We start from the raw sequence: 15,813 nt of genomic DNA, 5'->3' as shown, positions 1-15,813 counted from the left end.
TCTGCTCCCAGCCCCATTCCCGGCCTTTGCCATCTGACCTCTCACTGCCACTTTCTTTGCTCTGCTCCCTGCGCGATCCCGGCACTCCTGCATCCCGGCTGTTGGCGTCTGCAGTTCCCTTTGCCTGGAATGCCCTCCTATTTATCTGCCTGGTTTCATTCCCCTCTGTTGCTTTAGGCCTTTACTCAGATACCACTAACTCACTGAAGCCTTCCCTGAACACCCCTATTTAACATGCAAGCTCTCCCAATATCCCCTTTCTCCTTCCCAGCTTCACTTTTTCTCCAGAGCACATATTACCTTCTACATCATATGTATGTATATATTCATATATAATTTAATTTACTGTCTTCCCTTCTGAAGAGAATGCAAGTTCCATGAAAGCACAGGCTGCTGTCTGTTCTATTCACTGCTAGGTCCCCAGTTTTCAGAAGAGTGGCACACAAAAGGCACTCAATAAATATCTAAGGAATGAAAAAGTGATTCCTCTCTCCCGCTACCCACCCCCCCCAAGCCTGCTCTCCCCAAGTGGTCTTTATGTCAGTAAAGGGCTCAAGCCTAACACCTCAGCCACCCTGATTCCTCCCTGTGTCTTCCTGACCCCGCATCTACTTTGCTCCACCTTCAACATCTATCCCAAGGGTTCCATGTCCACGGCTCCCACAGTGCTCCTTCACCTGTATTGTTGTAACATTTCCTGACAGCTCTGGTTCCACAGAGCATTCTCCACCGAGCTGCCTGAACATTTGCAAGCTTAGAGTAGAATATGCTCCTGCTTGGCCTACAATGTCCCCATGGATCCCCACTGCATCTGAAGTAAAACTCCACCCTCTTTACCGTGGTCTACAAGCCCCTCTCTGGTCTGGCCTGGGCCGCTCTTGGCCGTCGCCCCCTCCCCACATTCCTGTAACTCCCCCAGGCCCTGACAAGTCTCTCTGAGCTGCCCCTCCTGCCAGGAGCTCTCTGCTCAGCCCTTGGACAGCATCATGGGGTCTCAGCTCAGACATCTCCGCCTCAGAGAGCCCAACCCTATCTAATGGGCGCTTCCCCAATATGTTCCTGTTCTTTTTCCCTACGATGATTAAAACGTACCTTATTATTATTATTTTTTTTTTTTTGTGGTACGCGGGCCTCTCACCGCTGTGGCCTCTCCCGCTGCGGAGCACAGGCCCCGGACGTGCAGGCTCAGTGGCCATGGCTCATGGGCCCAGCCGCTCCGCGGCATGTGGGATCTTCCCGGACCGGGGCACGAACCCATGTCCCCTGCATCGGCAGGCGGACTCTCAACCACGGCGCCAGCAGGGAAGCCCAAAAACGTACCTTATTTATTGCTTATTGCTTATTGCTTATTTACCTCTTCTGGTCTCTCACCCACCAAGCATGTAATTCCCACGGGCAGGGGACTTTGATTATCCACTGTGTGTCGCCAGCACCCAGAGCAACTCCCAGGCACAAGAGCCTTCAGCAAATGTCCGTTGAAGTAGCGAGTGCTTGGATTTCTCTCAAACGCATTACTAGAAAACAAAGTGTTGGGACTTCCCTAGTGATGCATTGGCTAAGGATCTGCCTGCCCATGCAGGGGACGCGGGTTCGAGCCCTGGTCCAGGAAGATCCCACATGCCGTGGAGCAACTAAGCCCATGCTCCACAACAAGAGAAGCCACCGCAATGAGAAGCCCGCGCACCGCAACGAAGAGTAGCCTCTGCTCACTGCAGCTAGAGAAAGCCCGTGCACAGCAACGAAGACCCAACGCAGCCAAAAATAAATTAATTAATAAATTAATTAATAAATAAAGACTTGACCTTTTAAAAAAAAAACTCTAACATCAAATTTTCAAAACAAACAAAAGTGTTCTCCACCTGAGTAATCTCTACTGCATTTCTAACACAAGTATCTGTGTGTCTGTCCAAATATTGAATTTATAACAGAGCAATGGTGTGTGATAAACCTCAGCATAGCCATTACCGCTGACATTATTTTAAAAGGCTGGGAATACATAAAATAGAAATGGTTAAAAACAGTCAAGTCAAAATAAACACAAAACAAATTTACCACTAGATGGCACTGTTTCTCCTGCTTAAACGATTTTAGTAAAATTTTAAAGCCAAAAGAAACAGGAGAGTTGAGTGATCTAATCCCCTCATTTTATAGAAGAGCAGATTTGCCAAGTTTTAGGTAATGTACCTTTTCTGGTAAACAAGTTAAAATTTTATAACCATTGCTGCCTCTATAATCACGTTATATTGGCAAGCATTTTTATTCTATGTACTGTGTGCCAGGCCTCCAACCAAGGTTCTGTGTATACAGGGATGCATAAAGCACTTTCCAGACACTAATTTGACTCACAAATAATGAGAGAGAGATTCATAAATTAAATATATGTGTGTGTGAATTATACGTAAAATAGAGAAACGTAAGTGCTACAGGAGAAGAATTCAATGTATCAGGGTAACCCAGATGACCGAGCCAGGACAAACCTCACACGGACATTTGAACTGGTATTTGAAAGTAAGTAGAGACCTTCCAGACCTAGAAGAGAGGAAGGGCATCCCACCCTGATGGACAAGGTATGGAAGGCCACGGAAATAAAAACGGCCTGGCGTGTGTCAACACCTGCCCACACTGTGACCAACCTGGAGATCAGGGTGAGAGAACAGAGGTGGGATTGGGAAAGTTCACTGGGACGAGACTGACGTTTCCCACACTTCGTGCGACGGACTGTGTATCTTCCCCTACGTGAGTTGTAAGATCTGATTTGGGTTTTAAGTAGGTGACTGGTCAGTACGATGGAAGGAAGTGTCCTACATGCCCGGCCTCGAGCTGGCGTTTGCATTAGCTCACTCACTGCTACCATAAAATTTCTCCCAATGGAGCTGAAATAGGGCAGCTGATGGAGGCTCCTGGCCCCCTGCGCAACCGAGGCCAGGATTTTCTTCCCCTGCTCTCCCACCCCTGACGCCTCCGCCACGACCTCGCGCAGGGTGGCTTTATAGAGAATGGCAGGAGGAACCCTAAGTAGCGCTGCTGACGCGAAACCCTACGCGCACTGGGAGGTAAATGGTGCCGCTGGGAGCAGCACGGTCACCAGCAGCTGCGTAGCGCCTTCCGGGAGCACACACCAATGCCAGGACGGCTTTGGGCCTGGGACTTGAATTATGCCCTAAGTCTTAAGTCTTGTGGACGAAGATAAGTGCTGAGAGGAATTTTGTGTTTGCTCGGCTTGTAAACCTCTTTAACGGTGGCACGTATTAGAATCTGGTTAAGGCCCGGAAGGAATTGCACAAATAATCTAGTGGAAGAGAGCCTCCGACTACACCTTCTGCCAGATCCTCTCCTTTGCTCAGCCATCGATTGGAGCAGCTAAAGAAAGTAGGGAAGGACATTTTGGGATTTTAATTTCTATGAACTTTTAATGCATGAAGGCAATAGGCTTTGATATTGGGCTTTAATTCTTTTTAAATTTAACTCCAGGGCTTCCCTGGTGGCACAGTGGTTGAGAATCTGCCTGCCAATGCAGGGGACACGGGTTCGAGCCCTGGTCTGGGAAGATCCCACGTGCCGCGGAGCAACTGCGCCCGTGAGCCACAACTACTGAGCCTGCGCGCGTCTGGAGCCTATGCTCCGCAACAAGAGAGGCCACGACAGTGAGAGGCCCGCGCACCGCGATCAAGAGGGGCCCCCGCTCGCCGCAACTAGAGAAAGCCCTCGCACAGAAACGAAGACCCAACACAGTCAAAAAATAAATTTAATAATTTGAAAAAAAATTTAACTCCGTAATTTTAGACCTTAGTTTCCTTAGGACTTTATTATTTAACATTTCCCTGGGAATGTGATAACGGGAGAATTTTGATAGTCTTATTTGAAGCATCTCTACATTGCATCTCAGAGTGTCTTCATGAATTCTTAGATTGTACTGTGGGACTTCTGACAGGGTCCACAGGACAACAGGCCTGGGCATAATTTGGGATGAGAATGAGAGTATAGAGTGATTTTTTAGGTCTGGGGTTGAACTCTGATCCTTTACAGAAACTTTCTGGGAAAATGTTTTATTGGTGCCAGTGATCTCAGGAAGATCCACTAAGGGGCAATGATGAGAATCACCTCTAACTGCAGGAATCTTTATATAACAATAAAAAATAGTATTATCGTATGAAATCATTAATATTATTAATATGACTATTATGTAATCTCAATGCTCTTTTCCAGTGTCTGGCATATAGTAGGTGCTCAAATTAACATTTATGGAATGAATGAACAGTAGGTACTACCCCATAAGGATAGGGATCTGACGCCTCCATAACTGCTGACGCCTCCCCAGAGATGGACAGCCCTCCACCCACGGCCAATCACAGACTGAATGGTTAAGCCCAGTGGGTTAAGACAGAAGTTTTCCATGGGAACAGTGCCACCCCCTAGGGATTGTTTTGCACAAGTGTGGTGTTTTGGGCTCATCACAATAGTTTGAGGCTATAGCTGGCGTCTAGCACTTAGAAACCACGCTGTGGAATCCCATCAAAATTCAGGACGCGTCTGCAAAGTGAAGATTTATTCTAGGTCCTACATACCTATGAATGTCCCACCAGACATGTGTGTAATGAAACTGTTTAAAATTCTTTATCCCAGGACCTAAGCCCATTCTGTATATAAACACAAAAATATTTTGCACAGTTTTAATATATACCAAATTTCCAAGAAGGCAATTATTACGTAAGTTGAGGGAAGTCTGTAGTTTGTTCTGTTTAGAACCATTTGATTTGAGTCTTCCACCATTCTGGAAATTCATATTGTGGATGGGCGCTGCTATTGGCATTTAAGTTGCAAACAGAGCTACCCCGTAGCACTTTAAATGTATGCCTGCGCATTGCCGCAAGTCCACATATTAGAAGAATCTGACTACTTTATCTAGTGACTTAGCATAGCTGTATCAGAGCATTTACATATTGAAATACACACTATTCTACAGGCTTTCCTTTTATTTCTCCTTTTCATTGTATTTAGCATAATTATAAATTGAAATTATGTATATGGCTAGGCTATGGCATAGATGACCTTTCACTTCAGATGGTCAAAGAATCATTAGAAAATACTGGCTATTCCAAGGGGCACTGATTGCATTGAGAAGAAGCTGGGCAGTGCTAGGAAGGAGGCGCCTCCTTTCTGCCAGTTGTTGTTTTTTGTTTCTGTTTTTCGCTTTGTTTTTTTGGCCACACTGCACGGCTTGCAGGATCTTAGTTCCCTGACAAAGGATTGAACCCAGGCCCTCAGCAGTGAGAGCACTGAGTCCTAACCACTAGACCACCAGGGAATTTCCCTACTGCAGTTATCTTAACAGCTTTCCAAGTCAACCCTTTCAAAAACAATAATGATACAATTACAAATGAATAATGGACTTGGCATGTTTTCACCTGTTTATCTACCTACAGAATTAAATTAACTTTTCTAAAAAAGTGATTTGATTATAATCTCTAAGCAACAGTCTCAAATGAGTCAACTGTCCCATTTGTCACAGAGAATCTCTTTAATAAAGGTACCTCCCGGCCTCACATTCCAAGAACTGCTCGGTGATCTGCCAGTTTAGTATAAGCTGGAGAAGTTGCCAACTGAGGGAAACTGCTTTCCCAAAAAGGAAAACAAAAGCAGATTTGAACAGAATTTCTTTTTTAAAAAAGGACATTTTATATTGAAGCTAGAAGATAGGTCCTTGTTTTCAATATTGCTATGTCTACCCTAAATAGCTTGAGGACATTTAGAAAATTAACGGTTCTTTTATTTACTTTTGTAATGTTTTTTGGCCACCCGACGCGGCTTGTGGGATTTTAGTTGGTTCCCCCATCAGGGATCAAACCCCGGCCCTCAGCAGTGAGAGCGTACAGCCTGAACCACTGCACTGCCAGGGAACTCCCAATAGCTCTTTTGATTATATTATCAAATCACACATACAAATGAATCTTGCAAATAAATCCAATCAGCCCTCCCCCTGGCAGGACCATATTCTAAATATCCCACATGAATTTGTATTTATAATAATGTATATCTAACTTAATTATTCATCATATTTTTTAAAAAGATTCTATAGCCCTCATACCCATCTGGAATTACCCAAAGGGGGTAAAAAAGAAAGACATCTATGGTTACGCTGGGTTTGAGTCCATATTACCTGCCTCAAAAGCCTGTTACTCTTCTGTAAAATCAGGGTAGTGCTCAAATAGTCTTGAACCTCAGCTCACTGCTGCTCTGGCCCCTTTGGTCTCATTTCAGACAAGAAGAATTCAACCCGAACGGACATTCCTTGTTATCTGCAGTCTTTCGTGAACTCCCTCTGATCTGGCTTCTGTGCCAACACTTTATTTAAATGGTTGTCATCCTATCTAATGAGTTTTTTCTTTATCTTCACCCTTCTTGGCTTCTAATTTACAATTTAATAGCACTGACCGTGAATCCTTGCACGGTCAGTGCAAGGAGACCTTTCTCCCTCGCCTTCCGTGGTAACTGCATTATTCCTGGTTTGTCCATGTCTTCCATGACGCGTCTGTTTCTCCTCCTGCCTCTGCTTTGTGCTCTCTGGCTGCCTCACGCTGTACCTTTCCTGGAGTTGAGTGGGAGCCAGGCCTTCTAGCGCCATGCAGCCTCTCTCAAAGACAGCATTTCTCTCCTGATGTACGAAATGCTCTTTTGGGGCTTCCCTGGTGGCTCAGTGGTTGAGAGTCCGCCTGCCGATGCCGGGGACACGGGTTCGTGTCCCGGTCCGGGAAGATCCCACATGCCGCGGAGCGGCTAGGCCCGTGAGCCATGGCCGCTGAGCCTGCGCGTCCGGAGCCTGTGCTCCGCAACGGGAGAGGCCACAACAGTGAGAGGCCCGCGTACCGCAAAAAAGAAGAAATAAGAAATGCTCTTTTGCTGCCTCCTGTCTGGGCTGCTGTCTTCTTGCTGGGGCTCCGCCCATTCTCTGCCCCGGGGAAATTTCACTTGTCTGCTCTGCTGTCACCCAGACTGAACCAATACTTACAAACCCATGGCCTCCTCCTAAGAGTACCAACATTCTCAGGCCCAGACCAGGGATGGAACCCACGCCCCCTGCAGTGGAAGGGTGGAATCCTAACCACTGGACTGCCTGCCAGGGAAGTCCCACTACTGACATTCTTTTGATCTTCCCACCTTGGTTCTTTTCACAGTGAAAACGTAAGGCAGTCTATATGTAATGAAGTGCTCAAATGTGTATTTTGTCCATAACTTTTCCTTCTCTTACTTTTAAAACCAATTTCTGTAAAATTTAAGATAATTTTTGAACTTAAAAGTTTCTCTCACACCAAGGTTGTCATCTGCACCGTCTCTGTACCCTTCTTACCTAACGGTAACTTCTTTCTGGGGTCTTAACTCCAGAGTCTCCCCTGACCATCCACCCAGAATGCTGATTCCAGAGTCATCTTTCTTACATACTGCTCTCAACTTACCACTCATTGGAAAACCCGCGATCTTACATACTGCTCTCAACTTACCACTCATTGGAAAACCCGCGATTTCCAGCTGCCTAAAATCTAAATGCCATTAGCCTGACTTTCAAGATCCTGTGCAATCTGGATCCTTCTCCACTTAGCCAGTCTTATTTCTTGTTCCGCTTTAACAATATCTGCTGATAAAGCCAGCCTCTTCACTCTTTCCACTTCAATGCCTTTTTTGTCTGTTCGCCTTGCTTAGAATGCCCTCCCTCCCGACTTGAGTAAGTGCCCCCTCATTCTATGAAGTCTTTCTTGTTCACAGCATATGCTCATGAATCATCCTCCCTTTTAAACTTGCACATGGCTTCAAGCCTGTGCCCAATGCACTTGCATATTGACTCTCCTGAACTACCTAGTGTTGATTTGCATGTGTCATCCCTTAATTCTGCAATCAAATTTAAGCTCCTTGTGAGCGGAAATACTGCTTCACTTGATGGTTTCCCCCAGGAGTGTAGTAGTCTACAGTGATTGATGCTACTTAGCACTTTTAATCTGAGTGCATATAGCCTGAGAGATACAATGATTTAATATTAAAGAGTCATTTAAAAATGGAAACTTTTCTTGATTTACTTCTAATGGGACTTCAGAACTAAGATATTTTCCACATCTAAAAGTAATATAAGTAAATATACAAACTTTGAAAATAAAGTAAGGAGTGATGATTTGCATACAGACACTGTCATTTATTTTAGACTTTGCCAAAGATCCTTTGAGTATCTCTTTCCACACAACCTATCTTCCCATAGATCATCTCTTGACGAGGCTTGGAGGAACAGTAAATCTTAAAGCTAATGTTAGAAGCTGCACAAACATTTTGAGTCTTTTGTATTAAAGATTATTTTGATGTCAAGATAGAGCATCTGCAATATTATACATTATATCACTGAAGAAAAGGTCGTTTTAAAAATTATCAGCGGGGCTTCCCTGGTGGCGCAGTGGTTGAGAGTCCGCCTGCCGATGCAGGGGACACGGGTTCGTGCCCCGGTCCGGGAAGATCCCACATGCCGCGGAGCGGCTGGGCCCGTGAGCCATGGCCGCTGAGCCTGCGCGTCCGGAGCCTGTGCTCCGCAACGGGAGAGGCCACAGCAGTGAGAGGCCCACGTCCAGCAAAAAAAAAAAAAAAAAAAAGAGCTCTTCTGTAAAAATTATCAGCACTCACAACTTTCAGGACTTCCTGTGTGGTACAAACTGGAATACACCATGAAAGAGTCCGTATTAGAAGACTCTGTTAAGAAACATAATAGCCTTACCTTGACGTAATCATAAAGGCATCTTTGCAAACTAGTTGCTGCCTCCAGAGCAAATGTGTTGAAGGTGAGTCTAATTAGCTTGTTCACAGGGGCAGTCATGAACCATATGCAGTTTAAATTCTTGTCGTATCTTCCATTCGAATCAGAATCAGGAGAGGCAAAGGTACCATCTGAACGTGTCAGATAACCACCACATCCTTGCTGAGGCCCTGTGTTCAAAAAAAAAAAGACACATCACGATGCAGAGCAAAGAGAATGGAACTGAAATTTTATGAGGAGGGTTTTTAAAAATCATATCGTTTCTTTTTTCTGTCACACTTTAATGAACATTATCAGACTGCTGCCCCGCATCTTAGTTTCTTCGCTGTTATTTCCTCTTCAACCACCAACCCTTCAATCTCTACCAGCTCACATCTAGCTGCCTAGAAAAGTGGGTAAACAGATAAGGTTCTCTATGCATTTTTGGAACTCTTGATGGGATCTATTGGAGCTTTTCTCTATTCTTGAAAAATCCAATTTTATACAAAATAAAGTATTTTGCATAACAAAACTGATGGAAACTGTGAACCTGTTTTACTTTTATGTTCTGCTTTTATGAACGCTATCAGACTGAAAACTGAATTTAAGAAGACTTTACCCAACATCCCAAGAAAACTGGCTCTCAACAAATCTTTTATTTAAATAATCTGGTAGAAGGAGGATGAGAGGCATATAACATTACAATCCACTTTATATTGAACTGTACTCTATATTTGAATTTTTTCTTTTCCAAAAATAAGGGGAAGCTGAAGAAGAGGAACTTTAGTGGAGAAAAATATCTACTTTGAAATGAAAACTCTGAAATTCAGAATAAAAATACAAAAGAGAGATAAAGAATACTCTCAATACTCAACTATGAAAAAAAATACGGCACAAACTCCTCAGAGCACGGGATTTAGTTTCTTCCACTCTACAGCCTAAGGTGATGCCTTGGTAAGGAAGAAAAACTTTACTGACAATTTCGAAAGATATACATGAGGATGAATTAAGCTCAGAACAGCCCTGGTAGGAATAGAGATGAAATAGGCGTTCAAAAGAGTATTCATAAAGCTTGCATGCTACACAAATGTGCGTCATTACAAGTTCCGCAGTTAAATTCACAGTCTCATTCCATTTACTTGATCTGTTAAAGGTGAAAGGGTTGCTTTCAACATTAGGGGGCGCTATGATTCAGGAAACGCTCTTGGCAGGAAAGGCAAACAATGGCTGCCGACCTCGAATGCAAAGGATATCAAATGCGCGGAGCGTTTTCCAGGATAGGTGCCTTACTTAGGAGGTCAGGCTACCCTGTCATAGCTTCTAAGTCAAGTAAAACTACAGAGTATTTGCACAGTCCGATGTTTCCTGGAGTTGAAATGCTTCCGAAGGCCCAGTCCCTGATATATCCATAGGTGGCATCTAGAACAAAATTATTCTGAAACCAAAGCAATGCTCATGACTCTGCTCCTATGAAACAGGCCTGCAAGATGAAGAAGTGGGGTTTGCACAGTTTTCACTCCAGTGTGGACTGATTGCTACCTAAGGCAACCAGTTAAGCTTACTGACATGCCTAGCAGGGAAGAACAATTACTCAGGGTATTAATGAATTGAGAAAATTATTTATCTATTAAATATTGCCAAGGAAATATATTTAGTATTTTTTAAATTAATTTTTATTGGAGTATAGTTGATTTACAATGCTGTGTTAGTTTCTGCTGTACAGCAAAGTGAATCAGTTATACATATCCACTCTTTTTTAGATTCTGTTCCAATATAGGTCATTACCAAGTACTGAGTAGAGTTCCCTGTGCTATACAGTAGGTTCTTACTAGTTATCTATTTTTTTATTTAGTACTGAGATGGGAGAAGATGAATGGTAGTCTAATAGCAGTGATAAGTCATAAATCAACAATAATGATACAATTTAGAAAATGATAGGTGCCATAAAAGAGGCAGGAAAAGTCTTGTGAGTTTTGCAAGAAAGGGAGATTATTACTTCAGGCTAAGAGGATCTAGAATGTTCAAGGCGGAGGTGACAGTTGATCTGCATCTTAAAGGATAAATAGGATGAGACCATGTAGACTTGCCTGGTATTGGCAGGTCCAGGTTGAAAGACCTCGTAACCAAAGGTTAAGTGGACAAGAATTTACATGTATAGAATTTGACCTTTAGACTTTATTCTCTGGGTAATAGGGATCCACTAGAAAGGTTTTTGATCAGAGGAGTGGTAGGGTCAGAATGAATGCGCTTTCTCGTCAAGTCTGACCTAGAGATGCATCTGGTGGTCACGTTTACACATAAGGGAGGGCCTGGAGGAGATGAAGCCAGGCCCAAGGACACCGCTGTGGTCCAGGCTGGTGGAGGCAAGGGGCAGTGCAGAGCTGGAGGTCTGCATGTAGGAAAACCAGACCACTGGGCTTTATTCTACTAACGCGTCAGCTGCAAAAACTAAATGCTATTTTTAAAAATTCAAGCTATATGTTTTATCACCCCTTGCTTATTAATTGTTGCTAATAAGTTAATGAGGGCAGAATGACAATTGTACTGGGCACCAAGAGTGCCATTGTACACACTTAGTAGACAAGACTACTGCTACAGCTATTATTGCTACTACTGCTACTAATGCCCTAAGACAGAGATACCCTCCCTTCAGGAAACCCAGAGCAAGGATCCGCAGATCGCCGGTGTGCACTGGTATAGACTGAGTGGGAGACTGCATGATTCCTAACTTTTCAGAATCTCTCTTTGCAGGGCCCCAGAATGGACAGAGTACAGTAAGTCCCCTACATACGAACCTTCAAGTTGCAAACTTTCAAAGATGCGAACGTGCATTGCATCAACGTCAGGTGTGAGCGAAATGGCAGCTTGCCCTCCATCTCCTATTGCTGTGATCCTTCAGCCCTACCATCTCCCACCTCCTCTCCCTCCTCCAGTCAGTAACTCTTCTTGCCTGTTCACATGCCAGCCCCTGGATGCCAGCTGTTGTGCTGGACCACTGTGCTTTTCAAGGGACTGTACCGTAAGAGTAAAGATGTTTCATTTTTTGTGGTTTTTTTTAATGTATTATTTGTGTGAAAAGTATTATAAGCCTATTACAGTACAGTACTATATAGCTGATTGTGTTAGTTGGGTACCTAGGCTAACTTTGTTGGACTTAGAAACAAATTGGACTTACGAATGCATTCTCGGAACAGAGTTCACTCATAGGTAGGGGACTTAGCTGTATATTTTCTGTCACTTGATGTTAGGTTTCACCATATGACTTGCTTGAGACAATGGAATATTAATGGTCATGGAGTAGGAAGAGGCCTTAAATGTGCTTATGTTTTTTGGCTTGGAGTTTTGGCCTCCTGTGATCCACCAAGAGCTCACACCCTGGGTACCTGCGTGGAGAGCAGACCTGACTCCAGGCTGAGTCAGTAGGCCAAGCACAGTCAACCTGCATCCTGGAACAGGCAGGCAAACTGGCCTGCTGACCCGTGAGTGATAAAAATAATATTCTAGGTATAAGCCACCGCATTTTGGATCGTTTGTTATACAGCATTATTGTGGCAATAGCTGACAAATACAAAAATAGCTTTTTTGAATTATCAAACCATAATAGAGCACATTGATGAACTCATAAAATATACATACAAGTAAAAAAGTAAAGGAGAACTAAAATGATCATCAGATAGTCCTGGCTAAAATAGTCAAATAACTGAAGTAAGTATAACATTATATGAGTGAATTATACAACTCATATACTATATGAATAATATTATATGAATACATAGTCAAATAAAAGATGTCCATGTCCATCTCTGGACAACTGTTACTTGGACAGATGGTGGCTGGCTAGCTGTGCTTTCAGATAACAAACGGCCTGACTTCAGGCATTTTCCTGTTCCCCAGTGAGCCAGCTAGGGCTTCAGGCTGTAGTTGAATGTAGTTGAAGGAAGCAGCACTGAAGCACAGGAAACAGAACACAAATGCATTTAAGGCTGGTCCCTTAGGGAAATGGGAGTTCCATAATCCTTTCTTTGAGTAAATCTTGCTGTGATTTTCAAAGCTACAGTAGACAGCTGCCCTAAAGCAGTGAATTCGTTTAAAAAGTTCAGCTAAGCTTCAGATGAACACGTCTTGTCTTTTTTGCTAAAAGTGAATTGGAGTTATTATTCTCTACTCCCTAACCTTAAACATGCGCCACCTTTTAAGTATCATACTTATATCTGCAAGGAAAACACTTCTTAATGGCTTTTGTAACCTGAGTTCTGTTTTTCTGTTTGTTTTCAGTAATGTCACTCAATTTGCCTCACTTTGGACATCCTAATTTGAGACCCAGCCTAATTTAACTTCGAATGCGTACTTAGTCTGGTAATATTTGGGAAGCATAAAACTGAAATACTAAAAGAAAGGTAATTTCAGCAGTTAATCAGGAGCTATCGTCACAAGTAAAAGAGCAATGCAATGTTTAAAGAACTCGGGAAAATTATATAATTAACTTTTAATTTATTTTGCATTACTTTGGTATTACTGAAAACACCCTATGTATGCATTAATAGTCTTATGGTGTTTCATGAAAATCATTCTCACCAACTTTGAGATTTTAAAAATGACTTATTAAGCAATATATAATGATATAATCATGTCAACTGATGCAAGAAGAGGATGTGACAAAATCCAACACACATCATGACATAAACTCTCAGCAAACTAGGAATAGAAGGGAATTTTCTCAACTTCATAAAGAGCATCTACAAAAACCATATAGCTAACATGATACTTAATGGTGAAAAACTAAATGCTTTCCTCCTAAGGTTAGGAACAAGGCAAGGATATTTTTCTCACCACTATTCAACAAAGTATTGGAAACTCTTGCCATTGTAATAGACAAGAAAAAAATACAGACTGGAGAGGAAAGAATAAAATTGCCCCTATCTGCCCATGCAGAAAATCCCATGGAATCTACATAAAAATTCCTAGGTTAACAAATGAGTTCAGCAAGAACCCAGGATAGAAGAACAAGGCACAAAAGCAATCACACTTCTATAAACTAACAATGCACGTGTGGAAACCAGAGTTAAAAACACAATTGCTCTAAAGAAAATAAAATACTCAGGTATACACTTACTGAAATGTATACAGAACTTGTGTGCTGAAAATTACCAAGTGATGAAAGAAATTCAAGACCTAAATAAATGGTGAGACATATGTATTCATGGACTGGAAGACTCAGCCTAGTAAAGATGCCAGTTATTTCCCAAATGATGCATAGCTTTCACTTTAATTCCTACCAAAGCCCCAGCAAGATTTTTCTGTTGACTTAAAAAAGCTTATTTTAAAACTGTGGTACGTAAAGACAAGAGAATATTATTCAGGGCTAGAAAATGAACTATCAAGCCATGAAAAGACATGGGAGCAACTCAGTGCATATTACTAAGTGAAAGGAGCCAATGTGAAAAGGCTACATACTGTACAGTTCCAACTAGATGACATTCTGGAAAAGGCAAAACTAATGAGACAGTAAAAGAATCGGTGGTCGCCAGGGGTTGGGGGGAGGGAGGGAGGCATGAACAGCCAGAGCACAGAGGATTTTTAGGGCAGTGAAAATGCTCTGTAAGATACCATAACGTTGGATACATGTCATTACACATTTGTCCAAATCCATTGGATGTACAACACCAGGAGTGAACTGTGACTCAAACGATGGCTGTTGGGTGGTTATGATGCTTCACTGAACATCATCAGTTGTAACAAATGTCTCACTCCAGTGGGGATGTGGTCAATGGTGGAGGCTGTGCACGTGAGGGGCGAGGGCATAAGGGGAATCTCTGTACCTTCCCCTCAATTTTGCTATAAATCTAAAACTGCTGTAAAAAATAAAGTCTTAATAAAAACCAACCAACCAACCAAAACAAAACAAACAAACAACTTATTTTAAAATTTACATAGAAAGTCACAGGCTCTTGAATAGTTAAAACAATCTTGACAAAGAAGAATAAACTGGAAAGGATCAGGCTTCCCTGGTGGCGCAGTGGTTGAGAGTCCGCCTGCCGATGCAGGGGACACGGGCTCGTGCCCCGGTCCGGGAGGATCCCACATGCCGCGGAGCGGCTGGGCCCGTGAGCCACGGCCACTGAGCCTGCGCTTCCGGAGCCTGTGCTCCGCAACGGGAGAGGCCACAACAGTGAGAGGCCCATGTACTGCAAAAAAAAAAAACAAAACTGGATAGGATCAATCTGCCTATTACTATACAGCTATAGTAATCCAGATAGTATGATATTCGTGGAGTGTTAGACAAACAGATCAATGGAAAAGAATAAAGAACCCAGAAATATGTCCACACAAATATGTCCAAGTGATTATTTACAAAGATGCAAAAGCAATTCAGTGGAGGAAGGATAGTCTTTCAACAAATGGTAATAGAGAAATTGGACATCCAGGGGCAAAAATTAGGTCCAATCTAAACCTCAGACCTTGAACAAAAATTAGTTCAAAATGGATCGTAAACATAAATGAAAAATGTAAAACCATAAAACTTCTAGAAGAAATCGAAGTAGAAAATCTTTGAGACCTCAGGATAGGTAGAGTTCTTAGCCTTGTTATCCAAACACTATACATAAAAGGAGAAACTGATATGCTGGACTTCTTCAAAATTAAAAACCTTTGTTCTAAGAAAGGCCCTGTTAAGAGGACAAAAAGGCAAGCTATGGACTGGGAGAAAATATTTGCAGACCATGTACCTGAGGAAGGACTACTACTGAGAATATATGAAGAACTCTCAAAACCCAATAGTGGAAAAACAAGTAATCCAATTAAAAAATGGGAAAAAATTATGAACATCTATTTCACCAAAGAGGATATACATATGACCAAAAAAACACATGAAAATTGTTCACCATTAGGGAAATGTAAATTAAAACCATAATGAGATATGAATACATTTCTATCAGAATGGCTAAAATACACACACACACACACACACGAGTGATAGCTCATTGTAGAATACCGCACACCACAATGGAATGACCAGGGTGAGGGTGTCCCAAGTGTGGATAGCACAGAAA

At 42.6% G+C, this 15,813-nt stretch overlaps 1 protein-coding gene across 1 annotated transcript in view; it reads right to left on the bottom strand.

Moving 5' to 3' along the window:
* CUBN (cubilin) overlaps positions 1 to 15,813 on the bottom strand; it is a 269,760-nt gene that overhangs the window by 16,498 nt on the left and 237,449 nt on the right. The window contains exon 60 of the mRNA XM_022580595.3: positions 8,747 to 8,955. Within this exon, the coding sequence (XP_022436303.2) occupies positions 8,747 to 8,955 (209 nt within the window). The remainder of the gene's footprint in view (positions 1 to 8,746; positions 8,956 to 15,813) is intronic.

The sequence above is a fragment of the Delphinapterus leucas genome, chromosome 2 (assembly GCF_059928025.1).
Source record: "Delphinapterus leucas isolate spDelLeu-1000000601 "Yukka" chromosome 2, BTC_Dleu_Yukka2, whole genome shotgun sequence".
Taxonomy (NCBI): domain Eukaryota; kingdom Metazoa; phylum Chordata; class Mammalia; order Artiodactyla; family Monodontidae; genus Delphinapterus; species Delphinapterus leucas.
This window is presented reverse-complemented; position numbering and strand designations above follow the sequence as displayed.